The following is a 27,312-nucleotide window of genomic DNA, read 5'->3' on the forward strand; positions in this document are numbered from 1 at the left end:
AAATTTATGATGTGAATAAGGGTCAAAATTATACTTCAGTCCAAGCATCTTCCAAATATGGCATCATTTAATGCTGGAAATACAGCTGAATTTTGATTTCAAAAAGGAAGACATTTCAAAGGTATCAGAGGAGTCGCATAATAGCTTTCTAATGGTGCCTCTAGTGTTTTTTTAAAAATTTGTGGCAGGGAGAGAGTGAAAAAAATCTTCCAGTCTTATCGGTATCACTGACAGAGAGATGTTCTGTCATGTGACACCCTGAAAGTGTCTATCGACATTTTACAAAGACTTGTTTACGTTTAGCGAGCTGACAGGCCCCACCCACCGTCCATCTTCACTGCCAAAGGAGAGGAGGAACCTCGGTTATCCCCCAGAACAACGTATAGGACTGAGACTCATCCCCTTCCCCAAAGTTATTCCCCTCCCCTTTTGCGGGGCGGGAAAGAAAAGTAGGGGATGCTTTCTGCTGTTACAGCGGAGCTTCCTTCCTCCCATTCAGTTCCTGCAGCGAGCGTCGTCGCCCCACTCCCTCCAAACTTAACCACTTTCTCTCTTTCTCGCTGCTGCTTCTGCTGCTGGCGCCGGAGATCTCTTTGCAAAACGCGACTCCAAGGAAAGAAGGCAAAGGCAAGTCATATTTTGAAGCCGATCTTTCGATTGATCTGTTAATAGGCTTTGATCATTTAAATTTCTAATACAGAGGGTTTAGTAGAGCCCCCTCCACTTCAGAGCATGGCTTTCGATGCGAATCCTGTATACTCATTGAAAACTCAGAAGTAGCAATAATGTAGAAAAGGACAGGGAGAAGCAATAGATTAAAGTAAGCCTACCTGTTTACCTTGGTTAACGCCCCGCAGCAAGATTCAGACGAGAACGGGGCGGAGTGGGAGGTCAGCCAAAAATCTTTAGTCTCTCTTATTTTCAGATTTGAACGCCTGTCTCGGCCTTTCGTCGGATGTTCCCGTAGAGTCATACATTCACGTGCCCCGCCGGAAATAGAAGCGAAAGTGCAAGCCTTCGTGGGGAAGGGCGTCCATTCTGCTTACAAACGCGAGCAGGACTGGAACACGGAGCTGAGCGAAGTGAAAAGTTGTGCAGGGACGCCTGGCAGAAAGTAATTTAAAAGTTCGATAGCAACTCCTCCCCCCCCACCCGGAAGGAGAGGCAATGCGAATAGACCCCCTGCACAAGGCCATGCGGGTAGGGGATGGGGGATGCTTGGCCTAAGCCTCAAACTGAACGTAGTCTTAGTTTTTGTTTTTAAGCTGAAGTTGTATCTCTTGCAATAGTTTTTGTGCTTTATTTTACCTTCATGTGCTGCCATTTGGTTAAGGTAATGATGATGGATAGGGGTCTTAAAAGCCATAGTGATCACTTTAGATCTCTCCATAAATGGCAATATTCAAACTAATCAGATAGATCTGTACTTTTCTTCCCATTCAGGAAAAACAGTATATTAACATCTAATCTGAAGGATTTTTTCCTGCATTTGAAGTCCACTGGAACCAAACCTGCTAGCTTCCCATCCCTGTCAAGTACTTGATTATGATCCCCATCAAAATAGACATTGCTTGTTGCAGCAGGTTTGCTTCCATTTTTGGCAGTGAGGTTTCTGACCAATGTTTTGACTTCTTGTTCTTCTGTATCTTTAACATGAAAGAACATCCACTAAGTATCAGGCAGATTGATTTTAAAATAATTTTAATATACGCCGTTTTCTTTTAGGATTTTCTGAGTTAGTACTGCCATGTTTGAGTTTGAAACTGGAGATACTGAAGAGACTGTAACCTGTCTGCAAATCACTGTTTATCACCCAAGACAGGAAGAACAACCAGTTTTTCATGCCTTAAAGTTCTCTCACCAACAACAACTGAGAGCAGATGACATAGTGAAATTTGGACGAGATTCGAACATCTGTCATTTTCAGTTTATAGATGCACGGGTCTCGCGTGTTCAGTTTGGCCTTCAGTTTTTCAAGCACTTCAACAGCTCAGCGTTTGGTTTTGAAATTAAGAATCTGAGCAAAAAGGGAAAGTTAATTGTGGACAATACTGAACTGGCCTATCTTAATAAAGTCAACCTACCAGATAGATGTATGGTTTGCTTTGGAGATTACCAGATGTTACTGCAAAAACAAGAAGGACAATCTAACGACTATTTTAACATCTGCTTTGAATTGGCCAGAATGTCACTGTTAAAAGAAAATTACCTGTTTTTGAAAAAACCAGTCTGTGAAAGTAGCAATTCATATACTCAATTTCCAACAGAGATGGATGAGAATGAATAAATTGGAAAATTCCATGAAAAACAATTTCAAACAATTGTGTATTCAGTGCTCACCTCTGTCTTGTGTGTTATGGTAGTTGAATATTTATATATCTATATTTGCATCTTAACCTGCACTGTCAATGGTCAGCATCTTTCTGAAAGCTACCCAGAGCTACCCAAATTATAAGTATCTCTAAGAGACATTTTGGCTGATTATGAGGTTAGCACTTTGAAACCAATTTAATTTTTTGAAAAATCTTTAAAGTCCTGAATGGTCTGAGGGATTGCTTATCTTAGTATGGGCATTAAAGTTGATAGATGAGGACTTCTTAAAGATGTGCCAATTTTAGAAACCTATCAAAACATTTATCAAACAAGATAATTGGGCATCAAGATAAAACAACCAGTAAAAGGCATCACAGAAAAAAGGATAGTCTCTCTCTTTTTTTAGGAAAAAAAGTAAGAATGGAACAATGAGACTCAAAAAAATACTAGGCTACTTATGAAGTGCGTAAAAAATTTATTCACAGCTTGAGAAATCTAAACTTTTAAGGATTGGTAACATGATCAAGTCAGGAAGTGACAGAGAAATTCATGTCAAACCAAAAATATACATTTGTAGTGTACAAATCTCTTATAATAAAGCATATCACAAGAACTGAAAATGTAGAACTCATAATTTTTTTCAGCAACAAACTTCTACTTTAGAAATGCAATATATGAAGAACTTCTTTTTGGTGGAAGGTATCATATACATATGGTAAACATCTGTATTTATTTAAACAAAAGGCACAGGGAAAGAAATCAAACTATGACCTTGGCATACTACAGGAGTTAAAATTTTTACATATAAACATTTCGTAACTATTTACTGCCACTGACCTCTTTAAACCCATAACTCTAGGGCAGTGAATTATGTAAACAATATTCTGAATCTGGAATCATCATAATCTATAAATTAAGATATTAAGAGGAAAGAGTTTATGAATCAATGTGGCAGTAATAAAGGCTTGTTACAGAACAGCAAAGGGGCAAATGCCAAGAACAAGCCTACCAAGCCGAATGTATGTAATTATTGATTTATGCACTTCAGTGGTTTTAAAAACTACTATTGCCTTTGGTAGCAAAGGTGAAAGAGATGTTCAGCTCTCCTTCAGCAGATGGCAGCCCTGGCTAATTTTGTCTGGGCTTGGACCCTAAGTAAGGTCAGATATGGGCAGTGCTTGGGACAGATTCCAGTCAATACCAGAGCTGTAATATAGACTGGGAAATGGAAAAAAAAAGATCCTGGAAGAAAACTGGCATACAACTTCCATACTGTTGCCAAAAAAAAAAACAAAAAAACAAGCCTTGTCTTTTTTTCCCACGTCCATGAAGTTTTTGGGGTCAAGCTTGACTTGGAGACTTTTTAAAACCAATTAATCATTTTCAGTTCTGGTTTTCCTTACCTCTGTAGCAGCAGCTGCTAGAAGCCATCATCTTGTTTGTATGTGTAGTATTTCATTGTTAATGCTTCGCAAGAAAACTCTTGGTAGGAAGCTTGTAAGAAGTCCTTAGAGCACGACGAGCGAGCAGGACAAAATGAAGTTCAGCAACTTGAGGTATCATGGAAGCAAATACTGCTGCTCCCTGATTTACTACATTGCTAAACTCTGAAAATTGTTGTGAATTAGATACTTCTGAGGGAGACATATAATCTGCTTTATCATACTAATGTTACCATCATTCCAAAGCAGTTTTTGTCCCATCAGAAAAACAGCTTCATAGGGAGTTTTTTCTAGTCTCAATGGCCAGAACCATTTAAGCACAGGAATTCTTTTTGAGAATTAAACCATACCAGTAATAGAAGTAACATTTTTGAATAACAGTGTCATCACTCTTCATTTGCAGCAGTTACTAAATCTGATAAACTGAATTTTATTATTAGTCTTAATTACAAGAATGAAATGATTCACATACTTCAGAAGGATACACTTTGATTGGAATGTGCGTTTGCATTGATTCAGCCACAGAAAGTACTCATGCTTTCTATATTTTACAAATCAGAACACTAAATTACCAATTATTAAGCAATATTAATTTTATACAATTTAAAAATTATGCAACTACTTTATATTAGAAGTATTTATATTTTTGATTAGAGAGAAAAATGGAAGCTTAAAAAACACAAAACCCTGCATTTTGGTATCCAATGTTTTAAACAAAGATGTCTTCAATACTTTCAGATTTCTCTAGTTATATGGCTCATTACTGCACATGATAAATTTCATTTATAATGTTTTAGCATATATTTTAAATGTATGACATTGTGCTTGAGATATAATCTCAGTAAAACACAGGGAGGAATAAAGAAAAATCACATTCAAAAGTTTACTTAATTTTCAAAACGAACTGCAAAATGTAAAACTGTTAGGGATGCTTCACTCAGAGCATGTGGTTTGCATTCAGCATGGCCCCCTTCAGATCTTGACATTTCCACGTAAATCTGGGAATCTCTTGAAACACTGGAGAACTGGGAAACTACTGCCAATGTTGACAACATTGGGCTATATGGATCAATAGACTGACTCAGTATAAGGCAGCATCCTATGTTACTTGGGAAGTCATAGCAGAATTCCTATCTAGTTTCATAATTCAAGTACAAAGGTGCTGATAAGATTTCCTGCTAAAATTATGCTAATGTAGGTATTGAAATAAAAAATACAGACTGAAAATTAGGATGATTAAAACATCAAGCTGTAACACCAAATTTAATGCAAACAGCTGTATGCTTAAACCTAAAAACAGACATAACAGAATCATTCAAGTATAAACATTTAAAAGGTAGATGATAAAAATTGCACTTACAATTCCGTTCAGATAGCAAACCAACTGTTAGCAAACCATATTCTTTAATGGACATAAGGTATAACATAGATTCCTTCTTTTTCTAGAAATCTGGAGCTCATTCACCAAGGGTGGTCACTGTGTAATTTTCTTATTTTAAAGGAGGCTTTGCAGCAGCAGCAATTAGAGGACTGTGCACAATACAGGTTTGTAGGTTTTGCCAACTTCATCCATTTTGTTAGACACCCAATGGTCAATTTCACTATCTCACTTGCTGATCAACACCAGAAATTTTTTGGTCTGTTGCAGAAAGTTCTAAAACAGGATTTACAAATCCAGCATACTCTGAATTGCCGTTATCATCCATTTCTGCACTAACGAAGTCATTCTCCCATTCCAAACCAGTAGAATCATCAGATGTAGAAGTTGGGTTACTTCCAGTTTTCTTGCCACTAAATTTCAGCGCTGCCCGGAGAATATCTTCTTCAGTTTTTGAACGTTCTCTCAGTGGGATCATTCGGTTTATACCTGCCATTAAAAAGTGTTTTTAATAGAACCCTCAAACTGATTTAAAAGTTGTCATTCCACAATTCTTAGGTTTAATGTAGATACATCCTGAATCAAATAACAACCATTTGCTTTGCAAAATATTTAACATTCAGAGGGAAATCTATGCAGTAGCCAGAAAATATGGTACTTCACACATTTAATGAATCAGCGTAGCATACTGTAAATGTTTATGGAGTAGAATCCATTTCAACAATAGGCAAGTTTTTTGTGGTTTCAGGAGTAAGCTTTCAAACATAAACTTTTGACAAAACTTTGGATGAAGAATATATTAAGAAAATCAGTAAACGCATAAATGAGGAGAATAAAAGCTATGACAAAAGTTAATCTTACCCTTTTAAAATCCTGCCTAGCTTATTTCTGCAGGTGTTGTCTTAGCCAACTCATGAAAAGACATTTGAAAGCTGTTTTCTATTATGACCAACAATTCATTAAAACCTTTATTTTAAAAAAACCCCTTGAATTCTGTCCAATATTGCACTAGTGTATTTTCTCTTACCTTCCATGCACCAAATTTGTTCTAAAGGCTCCTCTTGTGTGATTCTATTTAAGCAAAATAAATATGCAGAACATTCTCTGTACTATTATTATGTGTGGAAATATATAAATTTATTGCCAGCTACTAGCCCTTTCCTCTGCATGTTGTGTGACTCCAAGAACACAGCAAAAACATACTGATTTTTCTAACAATACCTGTTTCAGTAGCAAGAATACTTTATGGTTGAGCAAAGTTCATTTTTTGTAATATAAATAAGGGAGTACTGTGTTTCTAAATGTTCTGCCATTGTGGACCACCATTTTTCGTATCCCATGTCATGTCAAGAATGTTCTTCAGCGGAAATCTCTAAGAACTAAATCTTTCACATTAGTGAGTATGTTACTTCTCTTCTTGTACTAGGAGATTCATATTTGACTTGATGGTGGACAATTTGATCACAGGAGCTATATACTATTAAAAAAGTTCACAGGTAGTGAACATGAGTGGGGATTGAGGCAATGAGCAGGCTCTGGCCAATGAATAGCTGCCCAGAGTTGCCGTGTACGAGTTGGGCGGCAAAGAAATTTGATAGACAGACAGACAGACAGACAGATAAATACAGAGAGGCTGCAGATTACCAGTGGTCTGCAGGCCACAAAATGAGGATCGTTGCTATAAAGAATACATCCTAGAACAGCAATACAACTAGCATCCATTTAAAAAATACCTGTAGCAAGACCCACAGCACAGAGGTCACAAGAGATTGGGAAACTCAATTTTTACATGACTAAATTAATTCAGATATTTCAAAATTAATATTACTTGCCCAATGTTTATGCACACAAACATACACAATCCAGCTCAAGATTATCTACTACAATTTCCTCTTTGTTCATGCTTCCCTCAGAGGGATCGTAAATGTAGATAGCTGATGACACGATAAAACAAACTTGCAGTTTTGATTTTTAAAACCTAGCAGTGTCCACTGTGTTGAAACAGCCGTGTAATACTTTATATTATTTAGATCCATTAAACAATTATTATAGGACAGGACATATACCTTCTTCATCTTCCCATTCTAAATCTAAGGAATTACTGTCATCATTTCCACTTGTAGATTTGGTTTTGGTCATTAAATCACAACTGCTCTCTGTATTTGGTGTCAGAACAGTGGCATCTGATGAGAGTCCTGTGATTAAAAAAATATTAAATGTACTTGAAAAGGAGGAGGGGAGCAGGAAGGAAAATAATTCTTCGTCCATACACTGAAAAATTCTTTACATGTATTATGTATTCAATAATAATCAAAATACCAGTTTGGAATCAGAATTCATTTTAAAAAGTAATAGGATTTTTAGTAAAATAAATTAATTTACAGAACCATTTTTCTGTATTTCAATTTTGCCATCATGATAAACAGTTAAATGAATGTTTTAGCAATATTAAAGTTTAGTCAACTAATGGAATGGACTTCCTGAAAACAAAACTTTGTTCCAGAGGTACTCCTGACAAAGGAAAGCTATCCCTAAATACAGATTCCCTAAAGCAATCTATATTTTCCAAAAACCAACTATGGATGGGGAGGTGGCATAGGAATTATAGTGGAATCTGCAAATGTCTCTCCCCAACATTCCTCCTTTGACAAACAAAGATATATATGAAGCCTCCTAAATAAGGAAAGTAGTGATGTCTTTCAGAGGATAGAAGACACTGCTTGTTTAAAAAAAGGATCTGAATTTTGAATGGTTGCAATTCATAGTCACATTTTGTGCCTCATGTATAAGACATCAGAGGCTATTTTATGTTCACTGACGTGGGTAGAAATAGTAAGTTAAGATGAGAGGGAAACTGTAGAAAATACAAACATAGGAAACTTACTGCTAGTGCGGAAAGCTTCATATGGTAGTTTTACATTTCTCAAGTAAGAATCAAAGTCCTCTTCTGTCATGGTACTGTAAAAACAAGTTATAGCAGGTAGGCCTATGTTCAGAGAAACATTTTGGAAATGAAAACAGGTCTACTATGCTGACAAAATTTATTGGCCTTGTTTTAAGAAAAACATACTTTGTAAGTGGCTGCCAGAAATTCACTTCTGGATGATCATGAGCAGAAGTGAAAGCCTTATCGACTACAATTAGATTTCTAAAAAGGGGAGTGTTTGCTTTTGCTTTAATGCTAGTAGACTTGTATTTCCTTATATTTCCTTTTAAACATGCAGACTTGGCAAGGTATACAATTCTACTATTTGAAATTCAGATTTTAAATATTTTGACTGTTTACTTAAAATTCCTCAAACATAATTGTTCATCTTACCTTTGGGCATCTCCAGGGTTTGCTCTCTGAGCTATTCTCTGCAACTTTTGTTGCTAACAAAAATAAGAAAAAAGCAAACAGCCACTTAAGTGATAACATCCTCCAAGTTAAGCGCATAAGCAGCATTATCATAGCATATCAATTTCTAGGGTCAGTACTCAACAAAACAACGTATGTTTGTTTCGCTCCATGTCTGATACACTGTTTCTCATTAGCAATGGGATATAGTTATGTTAATACAGAACTGTCAGAAATGACCGAATCAGAGAATTCAAGTATGAGGATGATTTTAATTTTGCTTCTAAATGAACAAAAACAATTTTCATCCCATCTCTGAGAATTCTATTTTATAACAAATTAAGAATTAGAGAATTTAAGGCAAGATAATTAGCCTAATCCAGAGATCACGGGTCTACTCATCCTTGAAAAGATAATACTGTATGATCAGGGCAAAATAAATACCTGCTTTAGAAAGCGTAGAATTTCCTTGCTGAAAGAAAGATGCACTTGGGTATTCATAACATCTGTATGTAACATACTGTTTTCTCTAAAAGAGTAGTACTTAAAAGCAGCTTAGTATGTGGAATCGTAGCAAGTTCTCATCTAATCTTTATAGACTGGGCTGTTAATATCTTCAACAAAGGAGCCTTTGAACCATCTCTCACATTTTTGAAATGTAAAACATCTCTCACTTTTCTACATAAAGAGAAAAATCTAAAACGTTGTTTAAGATACCTGAACACAATATTCGATGTATGTATGTATGTATGTTCAAAAATAAGCCCTAAGTTGTTACGCATTCTGTAGTCTTTCAGATAATGAATATACTGAATTTCAGTCTTGATTTCTTGACCATTAATCTGTATGTTACTGTTCCTTAAATTCTATGGCCTCAGTTGTGTTTTTGGTGTCTGAAACGAGTGATACAAAAGCAAAATACATTATTTATTTGATGATAATACAGTCAGGACCAGAAATATTGGAACAAGGATAACTGTTTTGGCATTTGGCCTCTGTACACCACCACGCTGAAGGTGAAACACACCCAGATGGGAGCAAAGTCAGGACTTTCAGCTGTCAGTCAAGGGGTTTGACAAAAGTGGGGTGCTAACCATTTGATTTAGAGACTTTTCCCAAAAAAACAAAACCCAACATCCTCTTTAGATTTTGTTAAGAGATTTGTTGAAACCTGGGTAAACAACAAGTACAAATGATCTCTATTCTCCTGATGTACCTGGCTTGAGAGGAGAATTCCTAATTTGTTACTTCCATGTAGCTATCAATTCAGAATTAAACTGGCTTACAATACTGTTTAAATCAAACTGGCTTATAATGTTGGTTTGTAGCAGAGTTAAATAATATTAGCCTTGTTAGGCAATCAATAAACTAGAAAGTCTCTCAGGTAGAGGTATGAGCACTCAAGTTCCTTATTTGCTCATGCATATTCTTTGGTTACCGATGTAGTGGTTTTAAAATCTGAGCTGAGCCATTATACGACAGTGTGTATGATTTCTGTTGTGTGTAAAAAAACTCATTTTTGACATTTGTGCTAGAAACTCACAAACTGCTTGTTTATTATGGGGTCAAGGAAGGAGTAAGAAAATGAAATTTAGAAAGGTTGAACAAAAAAAAATACTAGTAAAAATAACAGTGGAAAGATATCAAGTTACAAGTTGTTTAACAATCAAAACCAATACTTATTTATGGGTGATGATGATGATGATCCTGTTCATATTCTAGAGAGAAGAGCATAGATGGCTATTCCCCACAACACTGTGAGGCAAATGTAGCTGAAATATGTTGATATTTGAGCCAGTTCTAAGTAAATTTCATAACTGAATAGGATCTCATTCTATGTGTCCTGTAATAGAGGTTTTAATGACTATTCCATATTGGTTTTCAGATTCAATATAATGGATTATATTATATCTCCTTCCTTGCCTTCAATAATTTCCCTTTGCATCCTTAGTATTCAAGTTCTTTACCTAGATTTTGGCAGGTGGCCTCCTCGTTGCCAGTCAATAATTTCTAATAAGCTCAGACACAGTATTTTTACACTAAAAATTCAAATGCAGAATTAAACATTTCAGCTTATTTCTGTGAATTAATAGTCTGTATATAAATTCTGCAGAAGAGCTTTGCAAGCAAATGTAGATTCTGAAACAACATTATGGTTCATCCACCAATTAAAACCAATAAACGCTAGCATTTAGAATAGGAAGAAGGCAAGGATCTTGGCATACATGTTATACTAGACAAACCATAGACAGGACTCCTTTGTCTGTTTAGCAATTCTTACTGGCAGAAAGAAGAAACTGCAAATCAGACTGCATTAGCATCGTAAAAAAACTGCCTTAGCATTATAGCCAATACGTAACTAGCACTAGAGAGAGACTAAAAGAAAATAGAAACTGCTAGAAACCAGTGTTAATGCTGGATGTTGTTTAAGAAAGCACATGAAACTAAGAGGAAGATACATAATAGAAACTCTAATACATATATTTTGGGGTCTTTTCCCCTCACCTCCAAGAACTTTCTCTGCTTTGCTGCCCTGGCTCTTTCACGCTGCACAGCATATAAAGTCTCCTCTTCTATTCTTAACTTCTCCTCTTGTATGGCTAACTGTATATGAACAAAATAATAATGGTTAACAAAAGAAAACCTAGCTATCTCTCCTATGAAATTAAGTGCACTAAATTTAAAGGAAAAGTACTTACAAAGAATCTGAAACATAAAATGTACTAATAAGAGTTTAAAATAAAGTTTTCCCATATTTAACATAACTTTTAATTGTATTATGCATGTTATTTTGATAAACAGAATTCCTTTAAAATTTTTAGTTTGGTCATTAACATCATTTTCTGTTGCACCTTTTTATCTGAGCTGCAAGATGGCCATTTAAAGCATTTTATTTAATGGTATTAACTTATGTAAGACAAAGGAGAAGACCAAAAATTGTACTTGAACACTGGTAAAGAACGAAGACATAATTACTCCCATTCTAAAAGTAACATTGACCTGAGTCTGTATTCAGGCAGCAAGAAACATTTATCCCTGAAGCAAATCAATAGTTGCTTAGTTGAAATTAGAGCAGTTGCTCTGAGCCTGAGACAACAATTCTACTTTCAAACATGAGTGCCTTCATATGGCATGAAATCAACAGAAAGCAGAGTTATTTACTATTTAAGTTACACACTTAGACAAGTTTTTATGCTTCTATCTACATTCATAGATGAAGAGTTCTAACTGCAACATATGGGAAGAAATCTCACTAGTTTAAATTACACAGCATGTTATGTCTGCAAGACAAACTGTGAGAAACATTTTTGCTACACAACAAATTTTCAGTACTCCAGTACCTGGGTACAACCACCCAAAGAAGAACTTTTTGTATTCTTCCCTGTTTCTATAGTATTATTAAAGCAGAATAGTAGCAATGGGTCTTCTGTTAAATTTATTTTTCCATGCCAAGCAGTTTTGCCCTTTACAATAAAGGATATACAAGTGATTTATTGATCCTCTTTCCAGCTTTCAGAGTGATACTGAAATGGACACGTACAATCTTTTTCAAGGTGGCACATGCTATTACCATGGTCTCTTGTTTACTTAATACATTTCTAAATTACCCATCAACTAAAAATGTCCTGGATACTTTAAAGTAGCTTACAATAAACAATAAAGTAGCAATAACCAATAAAGTATTTGATAATAAAAACTGATAGGAAGTTAGCTGAAAATAATAACAAAAAACATTATGGAATGAGAAAACAGTATTAAGCCAAGCACCTGGTACATCTCCCTTGGAAGACGGTTGCACAACCCAAAGGCCTTCTCTTCACAGAAAAAATGCATTGTTGCTATTTTGAATATACTGCCCAGTTTAGAAGATTATTCCATGCTCTATAAAGCACAGATTGTAATGCTGGGGCCAAGTATTGAAGCTTTTAATGCACACCAAATGGTGCATGAGGGTCACACAAGATCCTCAGGAGCCATATCATAACCATCTGAGATTTGGGAAGCTTGGAATGATTTTCTCCACTGGGCCTAAGGATGAGAAATGACTGCACAAATCTTTTGTCCTCTCTGTGCTGAAATTTATCTGTAATGTTCCAGCTAATAACTAGCTACTCTGTTTATACAAAACTTTGGTAATGTTCATCTAACCCATTTCCCTATGAATCTACTCTCATTCATGACAACATCTCTGTTTGGTACTTTTTTTTCCTCACTTGGTCCCTTTTACTTGAGTATTACAACATCCATACTGGATGCTTCGCTCACAAAGTTTCCTTCCTTCTCTATCAGCCAGTTATGAAGACATATTATTTGTGTACAGCTTTCTGCATCCATAAAGAGTTACTATGCTTACCTCTGATTGAAGCTTATCATCTAAAGTTCTCTGTTTTTCCGCAATGGAATTGTATTGCCTTTCTCTAAGAGCAGCAATTTCTTCTTCTGTCAGAGGTCTGAAGAAAAAGAAGGAAGAGTGTCACACCGGTCATTCTGATCCCTTTAGAGCAGGAAGGCCAGTTTCAAAATTTAAGATTGGAAGGATAAGAAGTTGTCTGCATACACATGTGTACTGAGTCCTCTTTTCTGAGCCAGCAGCAAGCACTGAGGCAATTAGAGCCATTTTAAAAAAAAAATCCCAGCAAGAGCCAAATTCAACCCCAAGTCCAACAGATAAGTGATGTTTTACATAGGAGTTTTTAGTTATAGATTATAATAGAAAAGAGATTATTAATCAGAACTAAAAAAGCTGATGACAATTTCAGTTTTACATCTTATTCCTCAAATTATACTGAAACAGAAGCAAGAGGATTCACAAGTACTTAATATTTTAAACATTCTAAAAAGGACACAGAGCACAATTACTTTTATACAATGTAATTCCTTTTTGTGATAGTTTTACTAAATTTACTGTGATCCATGTACTTTTATCCATTACAGAACCAAACCTTTATTTCTAAATTTTATTTATAGCTATTTATATGCTGTCTCATTTGAAGATTCAAGACAGCTTACATATCATAAAGCCATGAAACATTCATCAAAAAAATAAATGGCAAATCCATCAATACATAAAATCAAATAAAAATAAATCCCCACCCAAATGGTGGCCTTCAAACATCTCACATTTTTTATTCTGAAGGCTTCCCCAAAAGCTCTAGCTTAACAGTCTTCTTGAATATTAATAAAGAAGAGGCTGTTCTAATTTTAACAGGCAGGTTATCCAGAATGACGGGGCATCACCTAAGAAATCTTTGACAAGCATATACTGATTAAAGATGTGGAATTTTATTAGTGAACATTACAATGCTTGATTTGGGGACCTTGTATTACTGGAGGCCTTGGTGGCATTAGAGCATCCTTCAGAGAGACGGAAGAGACCAGCTGTGCCTTATACTAATCTGCTTCAGTAAGTGAATCCTGTGGGTTAGAACTGCCCCTTTATGTTGTTTAAATATACCAATTTTTAAAAAGAAAGCTTTAGGATTCAAATCTTGGAACGTTTGATCATTTTAATTGTTGTAGAGCTTAAATTTCAAGATGTAGTAATGGAACCAAGCAGCTATATATTTTTATACTATATACATTTATTTATTATTCAATTCATTAAATAAATTTTTAAGACTGACCAACTCACACACGGTGATTCCAGATGGCTTACAGAGTTAAAAACACAGAGTGAAGGTGTCACAGCTGAATTGCTCCGTTCTGCACATCTGTATTTACCACCTCCCTCAGTAATTAGTTCCACAGTTGAACTTAACTTCCTGTTCGCAAGTTTTTCCTAACATTCAGTGAGAATCTGTTTTCCTCTGACACAACAGAAAACATATCCTGACCTTTTGTGTGACTAATAAGTGTTCCCCACCTTTTCATACAAATCAATAATATGCTGAAGAGTATTAAGCCCAGGACCAAATCCTATGACATCACTTTATACTTTAGACCACTTTGATGAGGGATTGCTGAATAATGTTCTTCGGGAATGGTTTTCAGATCAACTCTGAATCCACTTAACAGATATGCCATCCAGTGCATACTTAATTAGCTTGCTAATCAAATGTCATGGAATATTCTGCCAAATCTGCTGGTAAAGTCAAGCTTTAATATCTCCATGGAACAATTTACTAGGGTAGTTACCTAGTCAAATAATGAAGCAAGATTGATGCTTACAGGTTAATTCTTTTATGATTTATTCTGGAATCTTTGTAGGTATTAATGTCAGACTGACTGGCCTATGTATCTAGATATCCTTTTCCCTATTTTGAAGATAGGGACAACATTTGTCTCCTCTAGTCATCTGGTACTTCAGCCATTCTCCAGGATTTCTTAAAAAAAATGGACAGAGTTTCAGCCATGTGTATCAACAACTTCCCTCAGTATCCTAAGATGCAGTCCATCTGTCCCAGAAGATTTATGTTACTTAACATCAATAGAAATAAAATTAGGAACTGTAAGTTTGAGCTAGATTCTGATCTTTCAAACAGATCTTCAAAAGGAACACATATCTTAGTGAGAAGACAGAGTCCAAGTAAAAATCTTCACTGAACAACTGTTATACTATTCCTTTTCTCTTCCTGTTATTCTGAAAACATGTGAAGGAGACTTTTTTGTTATTCTAAGCTTTCTTTGGTAGCTTCAGCTCACACTTAACTGTACTTCATGGGCTTCTTCCGCTATCTTCCTCCCCACCACCCATTGGAATTGTTTGCAATCATGCTTTTGGTTACAGGTGGTTCTTATGACTGTGCTGAACGAGTAGTAGTTATGACTGGACCTTGTATTTATGGCAGTTGCAGCATCCCCATTGTTACCTGATTGCGATCCAGGCGTTTTGCACCTGGATCGCAATTATGACGTCACAACATCCTGCGGCCACATGGCGACCTTCCCTGCCAGCTTCCCACAAGCAAAGTCAATGGGGAAGCCAGCAGGAATTTGCAAGTCATGGTCATGTGAGGTCCTCACTTAATGATCTGTGCAGTCCTTGCTTAAAGATGGCACCGCTAAGTGGTGTGATCATGTGGTTTTTTGACTTATGACCACATTGCTTAACAATGGAGTTTCCAGTCCCAATTACCATTGTTAAATGAGGACTACCTATATCTCCTTTTTAAGGAAAGTTTACCCATCTGGACATCTTTTCTTATTAGCAAGCATCTTCTGCCATGAAATTCTACTTATTATTCATCTAAATTTATCAAATTAATCTACTTTTCTGAAGTCCAATATATGCATTTCATACTTAGCTTTAGTTTATCTCAATATCAAGAATTCCAGCATTACGTATTTTCTCTTAAAGTAAGGAAGTCTTCCCAATTAGCTAGGTGCAGTCAGATATAACAATCTTATGCCTTTCTGCAAACCCATGAAGAAGAAACTTTCTAGGACCATAGTTAGCAGTTTGCTTACAAATGATACTGCAGTAATTAAAAATATCTTTCTATGAAATGTATCCTCTTAAAAGAACTGCAAACATTTGATTTTAAAGATGTCAACTTGCTGAAATGAATTAATCTGAATAGTAGATGATTAAAAAGGATGAAGCAAGCAGCATATATAATAGGGAGAGGAGAAGAAATCAATTCATAAATATAACCTCATACCTTTGGTTGCTTCCTGGACTTTCACCCTGTTTTAAAAAAAAGTGTTTTTTTAAAAGGTTTTAAGAACCTAATCATTAAGCTATTTTCAAAATAGATCTGGAACATTTGACTTTAAACCCCCAATCCTTTTAACAAATCAAATCAGTATCAAACACTGTCAAACTAAAATATACAGACAAAAGATCTGTTGATATATTTTCAGTCAATAATCTCTAAATCCATCTTCCATTCTTCCCTGAACTGGAACTACAACTTTCAGAATTTTTAAATCAGATCTGTCAGCAAGTCTAAGGAATATGCATTTCAAAGCAAATATCAGTTTTCTAAGGGGTTATCTGCTGGTCAACAGATGTCTTATTTGTATCCTCTTCAAATTATATCTTAAGACTCAGAATGGTTTTGCCTCTTAGGGTTAAGCTAGATGCAACAGAAGCAAATCTGTTTAATCACAGGCCTGTGATTTCTCATAGTGAGTGAGAAACTGGATATTCATATTTCATTCAGGTCTTCTCAGTCATATAATAAAGCTGTTAGGGCTTCTTAGAGAGATGAGACAGACTGCAAACAAGATGTGAAGTTTATCTTCTTTTACTGCATGGGAGGATTTATTATAAAAAAATTGTGCTAATGTCTTATATCTATTCTATATTACATATACTATGGATATTATCTCTATATTTATGTCTAAAAAAAATAATTCCCTTCTCACCCCTAAGGGTGGTATGTCTCTTCCTCAATCTTGGGTCCTCTACCAGAGGTCTGGGAGTCTGAGGGTTCTGCGCAGTATCTTAGCTGTTCCTAGCACTGCACTGTTCTGGGCAGAGAGCTCTGATGTTGCTCCTGGGATCTGTTGGTGTCATGAGTACTGATGGCGAGCAGGAGGGAGCCTCTATCCAGGGGGGAAAACGCATGCATAGTACTGAGGAATTAAGCAGCCATTCAAAGAGACACAGATCAGACCTGCCTTAACTTTCGGGGTTTATCTGTCTGGGTTTTTCCCATGCTTCTTCAGTTTGTTAGGATTCTGTTTAATGTAGCAGTAATAAACACTAGAGACCTACTCCTCATCTCAGCGTGATCTCTGACTGTTAGGACAGTTGGAGCCACTCTCCCAGCTTGGGGGTCACAGACCCAAGTGCTCCTACCACCACTGAGACCACTTTGGCCTTCACTTTCCACATCCTCCTCTAGGCCCTGGTACTTCTCCAGCTTCTCAGTTGATGGAATGCAATGTCATTAATTAATTAATTAATTAATTAATTAATATATTTGTGTGTGTGTGTGTTATTTATATATCTGTATCATTTCTATATCTTCTTTTTTCTATATCTATAGATCTTTTCTTATCACTTTATATATCTATTTTCAGTTATTTTAATATCATATATCTATGCATTTATTTTTATATCTTATTTCTATATGTAATTATATATTTTACTTTTATAAATACATCTTATTTCAGAGTTGTATCCCTCTTGCTATCTTTTCTTCCTCCTCCATCTCCTGCAGGCAATTATGAATTATCTACATGTGTGCTAGCTATCAAGGGCTTAAATGACTCTGTCCTTGGCTGCTCTCGCAGATGTGGAGTACAAGGAAACCAAGGTTCTACTCTACCTGTCCTTGTCTTCAACCTCTCTATTCTGGCTACCCTAGATCTGATGTTTTGTATGATAAGTGGCTAGGCCTCTGGGGTCTTCAGCTTAAGCCACCACTGGGACCTAAGTATTCCCAAATTTGTGGCTGGGCAGGAGGACAGAGCTTTCTTGAGGGTGCTTACAAAATTTCCCTTCAAGATATGCAGGAGGCATGTTCTGCAAGCGAGTGGATAAAAAAGCCTTCCTCAGAGAGGCATTGGTAATATTAACCAGATACTGGGAGAGGCTTCTATTTTTTTTTAATAATGATAAAACCAAGATTAAACTTTGGATGACTGTACTGAGGTAGCAACTTTATTGGCATCCCGTTCAAAAAGCCACTCTATTATTTTCCCTATTTCAAGAGCTAAGTTTCCCCAAAGGGGTTCACTATGGTATAATAATATGAACAACATTAAGTAACTTGTCTAAAAAGAACTTAATTTATGTAACACAGAATTGTGATTATTCTTAAAGCATGGAGTATAACATTTCCCGCATCATTCCACACAGATGCTAGAAACTGAAGGTAGTGGGATAATTCTTAAAATTAATTCTAAGAATTAAATAAATCGTAAATGCCACCTCCTCTAATAGCTTTTCAATTCACTACAGTTTTAGTTACTCTAATTTCAGATACCTTATAATCTAACTTGCATATATAATACTTCTACTGTCCTTAAGGTCAGTACGAAAGTACTTACCTCATCACTTTCCACTAGATTCTCAAACTGAAAATAGATACAATGATATTTCTATTAATCAAAGCATAAATAATGTATTTAGTGAAATACCAAATACACTTGCTGTATACATATCTATTTAAGACAAAATAACTATCATATGTAGTAAAGCTTAGCAGCTATTTTTAAAAAAATATTTATAAATTATCATTTTAAATTTAAGTGCATGTGGTACAAATAGCTACTTTTGCTAATATATAACATCCTGATACATTCAATATAGTAATAAACAATAATAGAGAAAGATATATTGCTCAGTGGTCTTTTTAAAACTAATAAATATCTGACCATGGATTAGTATGTATATTAGGAGTATATACATTTGTTCCACCTTGTGCACAGGCAATAAAACTATATCAAACTTTTCATTTGCTTCCTTAAATTTTGATAATAAAGCTGACCTAGGATCTAGTGCAATATTTTGCTTATTTATTTTCCTTATTTGAATACAAACTATTTGCCAAAACCTTTGAATTTTTATACAAGAGCACCACATATGTAAATATGCTCTAATTCTGTTACACCCTTGCCAAAACCTTGGGCTTATCTCTGGTTTTACTAAACTCCGCCTCCTAGGGTTATAGACGATCTATGTAGCAACTTCAATTAATTTCTCCTAATTTTAGCTGATATTGGTTTAAATGGGTTTTGCCCATATAGAAGTCCAAATACAGTTTAGAAACTTGATGTAAAATATTGATTTGCATAAAGTTTCTGTCTTTAAATCCTATAAAGTACCTCTAGATACTTTGAGCAAATCTCATAGATAGTCTTTCTGATGGTTTTTGGGAGGAAGAGTGTTTCAAATTTACTTCCGTGTCTAGTGACTTTATGTCTTTTACCTGACTAGACGGTATTTCTATAACATGTAAAATCTGATGTATCTGCACACAAGGCAATGAATACTGTCCTAGTATTAATTTTATTTCTTCTTCTGATAATGGGGTAAAGTCTGAAGAGACCTCTAATTCTATAATTCTACAAATTTCCAATTTGAAAAGTAGTGTTTTTTTTAATGGATGGAATACAACATTTTAAAGGTGAAGGTACCAAAATCAATATATTTTGCCATTTCTTACAAGCTTCTAATATGAATACAAAAAAGGGTTTGAATTTTTACCTATTTTGAACAGCTAGAAAACAGTAATCTATATACTACTAAAGCTCTCCTATCTGTCTGTAACCTTCAGCTGGCCAAAATGGTGCATCATAGGGCACCATGTTTTGAAGCAAGGTACCGCAAATGGGCTAACTTAAAGAATGCATCCAAAATCCAGGACCCATGACTCCTGTAGAACTGAAATTTCAAAGATCTTCACACCAATTCTATTCGTAAAGTTGTGATGGTTGCAGTGTCATCGCAGTCATGTGATGGTTCAAAAAAACACATAGGTTGTGTGGCACAAGGGAAGATGGGAGGAACATATCCCCACCCTCTTTCCTGCCTCCCTCTGGTCCCTGCGCCCAATCGTCTGGCAGCAAGGCCTGATGGGCAAGTGGCAATTGGCTGCTTTGGAACCAAGATGAAAACTGAAATCTCTTAATGACTGTGGGCGGCAAGGGAGGACGAGGGAGTGACTTGGATGCCTGCTGATAAGGCAGGGCTGGTTGGGAGTTACTAGCAGTCGACGGGTGAGCCCTCTTCCTCTCTGAAGGGGGCCCTTGGGGACATGCCAGGATGGGGAATGAGGATGCAGGATGGGGAATGAGGATGTTAATTTTTATGTCTGATGATCTCTGTAATATATTTGTAATTGTTTTTCTATATTAAGACACATTGTTTTCAATTTAGTGAGATTCATGTGTATATCTGCCAAATCACAAAGTTCTTAACAACATTAATTTTGAAATGGGCTCACTAAGATTGGAATTAACAAAAACTACATGGTCACCAAACAAAGTAACTTTCATATGAATTGTTTTAAACTGTATACCTTTAATTTTAGGATATTCTCTAATTTCTATAGCAAACTAATTTCTAGAAAAAGCAAAAATTTACAGGGAGAGAAGAGACCCCTGTTTGTCTGCTTAGTGGCCATGTACAATCACATACATGTAATCGTTCATTGATCTTTTGATGTTTGGAGGTATTTTCTGATAACTGGAAACCAGAGCTTCTCCTGTATTGTTTATTAGCTTTTGCAATGTTTGACTTTGGCAGCTTTAGGAAATTTATTACATTCATTGCCCATAGAGGGCAATCATAGGAAAAGGCTCTTTAGGTACTAAAACCAGCAAAAATAGGAGAGAAATGTAAGGAACCAGAGAGCTCAAAAAAGTTGATGCTAACTTGCCACCAACTTCCCTCCCTTTTTCCCATTCACATAATAGCACATATGAAGTTCATAATTACATGAATGTTATTACATTTATTTTATCCCAAGATTATAGTATCTTATGTCTTCTTTGCATTTTAAACATACTGGTTTTAATTAGACTAAGTCATTCTTAAGAACAGAATCTTTTAAATTAATGCAATTAAAGTTAATACAAATAACTAATTCTAACTGCTCCAATTTATTTATTTATTGCATAATGTTTCAGCCAGCAAATTTGCATTAGGAAAAATTCATCTGTTAGTTTCAAAGTATGACTAGTAGTGGTATCGAAAATCTTTACTTACCTCTATGGTGAAATGTTCTCCTGTTGAGCATGTCCTAAAATACTTTGATCTAGAATTTAAACCAACAGTGTCATAAAATAATTACTACTGTATTTCACAAGTCCTCAGAATAAATTTTCCCTCATTAGAATCTTTTTAATAGCCTCCTATGTATAATGTTGTCTCCTGTACTTCTCAAAACTTTGTCATGAGAAGCCTGCACATAGCTACATGCCCTTTTTTGCACAACTTTTGAAATACTCTTTCAACAAAAGCTTGATCACAGTCTTGTGTATATCTAGCATAGGCATGAAATTAGGATTTAGGATTCCCAAATCAAGAGTTGCTAGCATTATGGCTTGGAAGTAAAATGTGGCATGTTAAAAAGATTCTGCAGACAGAGCTCACATATCACACTACACCACACTTTGTTTAGGCATGGTTTTCTGAATAAATCACAATTTATTAAATTAATACAAACCCAAGTGGACTTTGTTGTGGTATAAAGCAATGAGTGAGCCCAACTACCACAGAAAAGCCTAATTTGGAGGCAATATCATATATCTGAATAATTGAGAAGAATCACCTAGCTCTGCCACTATTGCAATACTGTACTTTCTGCCAGCACATATTAGCAGAACAAGAACGTACAAAGGTAAATCTCCTTTCCCATCTACCTAGGAGTAAAGAAGAACTAGGGATGAGCTGTCTGTTTTGCAGAAAATTAATTCCTCCACCTAGCATTCTAAATCCAAGTGCTACGTTCTCAAGTGAGTAAGTAATCTGTTGCATTGACCCTGTAAATAAGGGGTTGGCACATACATTGAACACAGCTAGATTCCAATGTATGTTCTAGCCATCACTGATATTATTTATGCATTCTAAATATATTAAATCAGTATTGTACTATGGAAGAAATGATTAAAGACAGCAAAGTCTGTCTGTCTTTAACTTATATGATATGTAACAACATATATCAGATATGAAAGAAACTGAACTCAGAATGAAAAGGGGAAGTACTTTTTACCCATTACTCCTTCCTGAATAAAACTGTGCGACCATCTGGAACATGTAATGACATGGAAGGTGAATGGTGAATTGAAAAATCCACCCATCCTCCACAGGAAGCTCCACTAAATCTTATTTTCTTCATCACTGAATGTTAAAACGTATTTGATACCTTTCTCACATGCAAATAGTTATTTTATGTAATTCATGGTTTCAAATGAAAGTTAATTTTGAATTGCTATGAACTTACAAAATAAAGTATATTGGGCTTTTTAAAAGAAAGTACATTATACCTAATACTTTATACAAAATAAAGGAGAATTATGGATTTTGTTATTCTCCAGATAGGATAATAAAAGTAACTCCAAAGCTCTAATTATATTTATTCCCATAAGCACTTAAAGAATAATGTTGTGATTCCTCTAGGGGTAAAATGAAAGTTGACAATGAAGATACTGAAATTACACATGACTGAATTTCTAATTATACCTGCAGCACAAAAGATGGCTCTTCTACAACAAACAATTTAAGCCAAAGGCAGCTGTAATAACCCACAATTATGTCAAAATGAAATGTCATGATGTCATCACACAAATGAGATATGTCATGAGATCTGATGCACTTGCTTGTTGACATCATGGTATACATGTTGTCATTCACCCCCTTGACTCCCTTGAAGACATCTATGATTTAATAGGATTTTTAAATTATCTTGAGAAACATTTTTATAAAATATTTCAACTTTTATCATCAGAATGAACAAGAGCCAGTTTGGCCTAGTGGTTAAGGTTCTGGGCTAGAAATCAGGAGTCTGTGAGTTCTAGTCCTGCCTTAGGCATGAAAGCCGGCTGAGTGACCTTGGGCCAGTCACTTTCTCTCAGCCCAACTTGGTGCAATGTAGACTAGCCTCCTCCTGGTGCACCCCAGGCAACGTGACTTGTCACGGCTAAATAGTCTACACATCTGGCTGCTGGACCTCACAACAATTTCCCAGCAAGAAAAAAAAACCAGCATGAACACCAAACTGCTATGCCATACGATTAAAAAACAAAAACAAAAAACTGAATGAACAACAAGGTGACTTTTTCTTCTTTGTTACATTAATCATGAAATAAAAAGAGTTCCATTTTCAAAAGAGACTTGTGAACCCTTTGGTACTAGAAAAATTAATCTTCAGCTTGGGAAAAAAAGAAGATCCTGGGAGCAATAGTCAATCAAAGAAGGCTATTTTTTTTAATGTAGTCCACCAGATCTATGGTTTTATACTTCTCACAGCTTCCAGATTCCTAAGGATGCATTTCAGTTTAGATTAATAAACAGAACATTGCAAAATATTCAGGCATAAATGATACTATGCTGATGTAAATAAGATACAATTGTCTGGCCTACTATAAATTTTCCATTTGTCTTTACTGCTAAATAATCTATCCATCCTGGCTTTATGATGGAAGGTGCTTATTAAACCCTTGGGTCCAATCACCTGCTCTATGTTAGAATCCAAATTAAAACATTTTTGACAGGTGACTGTCTAACCTCTGCTTAAACATATCAGTGAAAAGGGAGCACAGTCCTGTATAACTAGTTGCATTGCCAAATTGTCTTACTGTTAGAAAACCTTTTTCTGCCACTCAGAATTTGTCTTCCTGAAATTTAACTATATTTTTTGTGTTCTGTAATCTGGAACAATGGAAAATAGGTCTTGATGTTTTGTGTGAAATCCTTAGGGATATTTAAGAGTCCTAGTGTTAAGGCCAGTCACACACTATCAGCCCTAGAAAGAAGGCAATGGCAAACCACTTCTGAAAATTTTGCAAGGAAAACTGCAGGGACTAGTCCAGGCAGCCACAATGAGTCAAGAGTGACTTGAAGGCACTAAAATAAAATAATAATAATAATAATAATAATAATAATAATAATAATATCATCATCATCATCATCATCCCAGGTCCTTGGGAAGGACTCGACAGGTGGACAAAAATGCCAAATCCAGTCTAATCAGGCTGATTCTGCGACCAACCATAATATAATAATAATAATAATAATAATAGTAATAATAATAATAATAATAAAAAAAAATCCTTACTTAGTCTTCTCAAGGCTATAAATATTTCAATACTTTTCTCCTTTAATGTATTTAGAGCCATTATGGCAGCACAAAAATATAACACTATATAGTACATATATAATGCAATTATAACCAGATGCAGGGCTTGTAAAAAAGCCACTTATTTAGTTGCATACTTATCTATGAAATTTGCTCCTGTATTATATCTACTTGTGAGTATACAATCCCAAAATGTTCAGAGCATCAAGTTAAATAAAGTAAGTAAAACTGTGGCATATTCTAATAACAAACTATTATAGATGATGCAAACTTAATAACGTAACTTAAAATTACTTGAACTGAGTTTGTTGAACAAAATGACTACAGATGTATTAATGTTGATTTAATTCTTTTAAATCTGTAGGAAAGGCAAACTAGCCGATCCTAACCCACTAACTTTATTTTCAGAATTTATTTCCAAGTGTAATTATGATACTCAACTGCAGCCAGCCCCTTCACTTTCTCTACTCCTAGAGCTATAAAATTCAGTTTATTAAAATATAGCTGTTACGTAACTGAATGTTGGGGTGACTACAATAAACCATAAGTAGAAAAACCTAGCTTGCAAAACAGATCTCAACAACTTGTACTGAAAGAAATAGATGCAATGATTGGGAATGTTTAGCTTAGAGAAAAGATGCTTGTGAGTTTTTCCCTGTTTCCCATTAACACTAGAACCAGAGAACACCCATGAAACTAATGAGAGGAGTATTATCATCCCACCTTTTTCTCTCTATCTCTATCCTAATAAAACTCTCCTCTTTGTGTGTAACCTTTAACTGGGAGAAAACGGTGCATCATAGGGCAACCATTTTTGAACCAAGGTACCTCAAATGGGCTAACTTACAGAATGTGTCCAAAATCCAGGACGCATGACTCCTGTGGAACTGAAATTTGGCAAATTTTATAAAACATTTTATGACATAAAATGATCATAAAATGTTTTATGACAAAGTACAAAATGTCATAAAACATTTCCTGTGGTAAACTGATGTTTGACTGTGCTATACAGTTCAGTATGAATGGCATGAGCTATTTTCAAGGCAGATACATCTCTGAATTTCTCCCTGAATTTTTAAGAACTTTCCCAGTGAAGACAGTACATTAGAAGCTCTGCCATTATTGAAAGCATTGAGGAATATGGTAAGGAAATACCTCTGAAATGATGACCCAATGGGTCACAGGTTGTTTAGTATGTTTATTGTGTGTGTGTATTTAGTCAACTCAAGGCAGCAGACATACAGTACTTAACACTGCCTATTTTCCCCACCACCACCACCCTGAATATTTAAAGCTGAGGAGAGGAAATATTTCTTCACATATGTAACCTGTAGAATAAGCTGCCACAAGATACACTGTTGGCTATTAGTTTAGATGGGTTCAAAGGGGAATTAGACAAATTCCTAGAGGCCAGGTTCATCAATGGCTACAAGCCTAGATGACTGGTGATTACTCTAGACACAGAGGCATATCTGATAATTATTTCATCGGTTTTTAAAAATCTTAGACAAAGTAATGGATTTTTTCTTTGTCCCATAAATTCAAAGTTATTTTTTTTTATGATCTTGCAAACAAATCAAAAGTGGAAGGAGGTTGGGAGGCTGAAGACACCTAAAGTGTACAGTAAAGAAAGTGAATAGCTACTGCCAGTAGGGCTACCATCTGAATTATTGCCCTTTTTATCCATAGAAAGCCTGTGAAAATGTGGAAACAACATGCTCATCAAAAGAAAACTCTTTATACTTCGCCCCCTCCCCCATATTTCATCTCAATCTAGCTATCCTCAAATAACATTACAGCAGGGGCAAACAGGAAATACTGCCACGATATTTTTTATTTGTTCACTATGAACACAATTAAGAACATGCCTGAATTAGCCTGTTAAGTACAGTAAATGAGACCTGATACACCACCAGACTTCATTAAAAAGCCCACGGGCAAGTCGTGAGAGCCACAGTAGTCCACTGTGATCCCATAATTTTGCTGAGACAACCATTATCACTGTTTCGGCGTAGGCAAACTCGTGGATGCCTGTCTCCTGGGAACCTTCTAAGCACGCGTGACTGGCAACCCATTGCACCTCCACCAGATCGAAAGGTCACTTAATTCTACGTCCTGCTTCGCCGCAGAGACCAACCTGATACTCCCGGAAAACCCTACAGGCAAAGCTTGAAGACCACCGCCTCCAGACACGCCTGCCCGTTGCCAACTCGGATTCAGATACAGTGCCCGTGAATATGGAGGCTTTATTCAGCCCTTCTGGTTAACGGCTACGAATCGAGTTTCTAGCTCTATTCCCCTCTTCCAAGGCGTCTGAGGCACCTGCGGTGAGGCTCTGCTTCTCAGTCACAGGCTGACCTGTCTTAAATTCCCGCGGAAAGGCGGAATCGAAGTCAACTTGCCCAGGCCTGCCGTCTTTTGCATCTGCCCCCGCCGCGCTTACCCTCCTCCTCGCTGGAGGCGTCCCGCTTCTCGTCTCGGGAAGACCCAGCAGCACCACTGCGCCGCCCAGCTGTTCCCCATGGCATGCTGAGAGGCGGGCGGGGGCTCTCGGTCACCCACCGACGCAGCGCCGGAATTGGCTACCAGCGTCCCTTGGCGGCCGCGAGCGGAAGAAAGAGATGGCGGGGCAACAGCTGTGACAGCTACCGCTCTCGTGCATGGACACGGGCGGGCCGGAACACACCACACTCAGCCGTTACGGCGGCAGCGGGGACAGCAGCGAGCCAGCTCCTTCCCCCGCCTCATTGCCCCCTCACGTTGTGACGGCGAGCTCGGCGGTCGCGTGCAGCCGCCAGCCACGCCCCTCGCCTCATTCATCGCCCGGGCCCCAGAGGCTGGGACTGAGATGGCAGGGGAGAGCATGCGTAGACTGGGACGCCTGGCTCCTCCTCTACGTTTAGGTACGAATGGCATCGCCTCCGGGAAAAGATGGAGGGTTAGTTGGTTCGGTGGAGGGGTTAGTGGATAGCAGAGATATCGGGAATTGGATGAATAAAGTAGTTATTTTAAATAGCTATAGAGGATGCCAGCATTCCCGTGGCTCGGTCCCAAACTAGTTCCGGTTCCGAGACTCTACACTCAACCCATATTGATTGTTTTTACTCTGAAAATCCTCTTCCGGTTGTGATTATACGGGAATGGTCA

General features: G+C 36.5%; 2 protein-coding genes across 2 annotated transcripts; one reads left to right on the forward strand and one right to left on the reverse strand.

The window, feature by feature from the left end:
* The first annotated feature begins 1,035 nt into the window (after nucleotides 1-1,035).
* TIFA (TRAF interacting protein with forkhead associated domain) lies at nucleotides 1,036-2,321 on the forward strand. The gene is made up of 2 exons (XM_063310683.1): nucleotides 1,036-1,114; nucleotides 1,726-2,321. Exon 2 carries the CDS (start codon nucleotides 1,748-1,750, stop codon nucleotides 2,285-2,287), a length of 540 nt encoding a protein of 179 aa, XP_063166753.1. The 5' UTR covers nucleotides 1,036-1,114; nucleotides 1,726-1,747; the 3' UTR covers nucleotides 2,288-2,321.
* Nucleotides 2,322-2,768: 447 nt separating this feature from the next.
* On the reverse strand, nucleotides 2,769-26,989 carry AP1AR (adaptor related protein complex 1 associated regulatory protein). The gene is made up of 10 exons (XM_063310682.1): nucleotides 26,609-26,989; nucleotides 21,075-21,123; nucleotides 18,413-18,439; nucleotides 16,072-16,097; nucleotides 12,825-12,921; nucleotides 10,976-11,074; nucleotides 8,453-8,505; nucleotides 8,018-8,091; nucleotides 7,200-7,328; nucleotides 2,769-5,622 (listed from the first exon to the last, which is right to left on the reverse strand). The coding sequence occupies exons 1-10, from the start codon at nucleotides 26,686-26,688 to the stop codon at nucleotides 5,357-5,359; spliced, it is 900 nt and encodes a 299-aa protein (XP_063166752.1). The 5' UTR covers nucleotides 26,689-26,989; the 3' UTR covers nucleotides 2,769-5,356.
* Nucleotides 26,990-27,312: the final 323 nt, after the last annotated feature.

The sequence above is a fragment of the Candoia aspera genome, chromosome 8 (genome assembly GCF_035149785.1).
Source record: "Candoia aspera isolate rCanAsp1 chromosome 8, rCanAsp1.hap2, whole genome shotgun sequence".
Lineage (NCBI taxonomy): Eukaryota > Metazoa > Chordata > Lepidosauria > Squamata > Boidae > Candoia > Candoia aspera.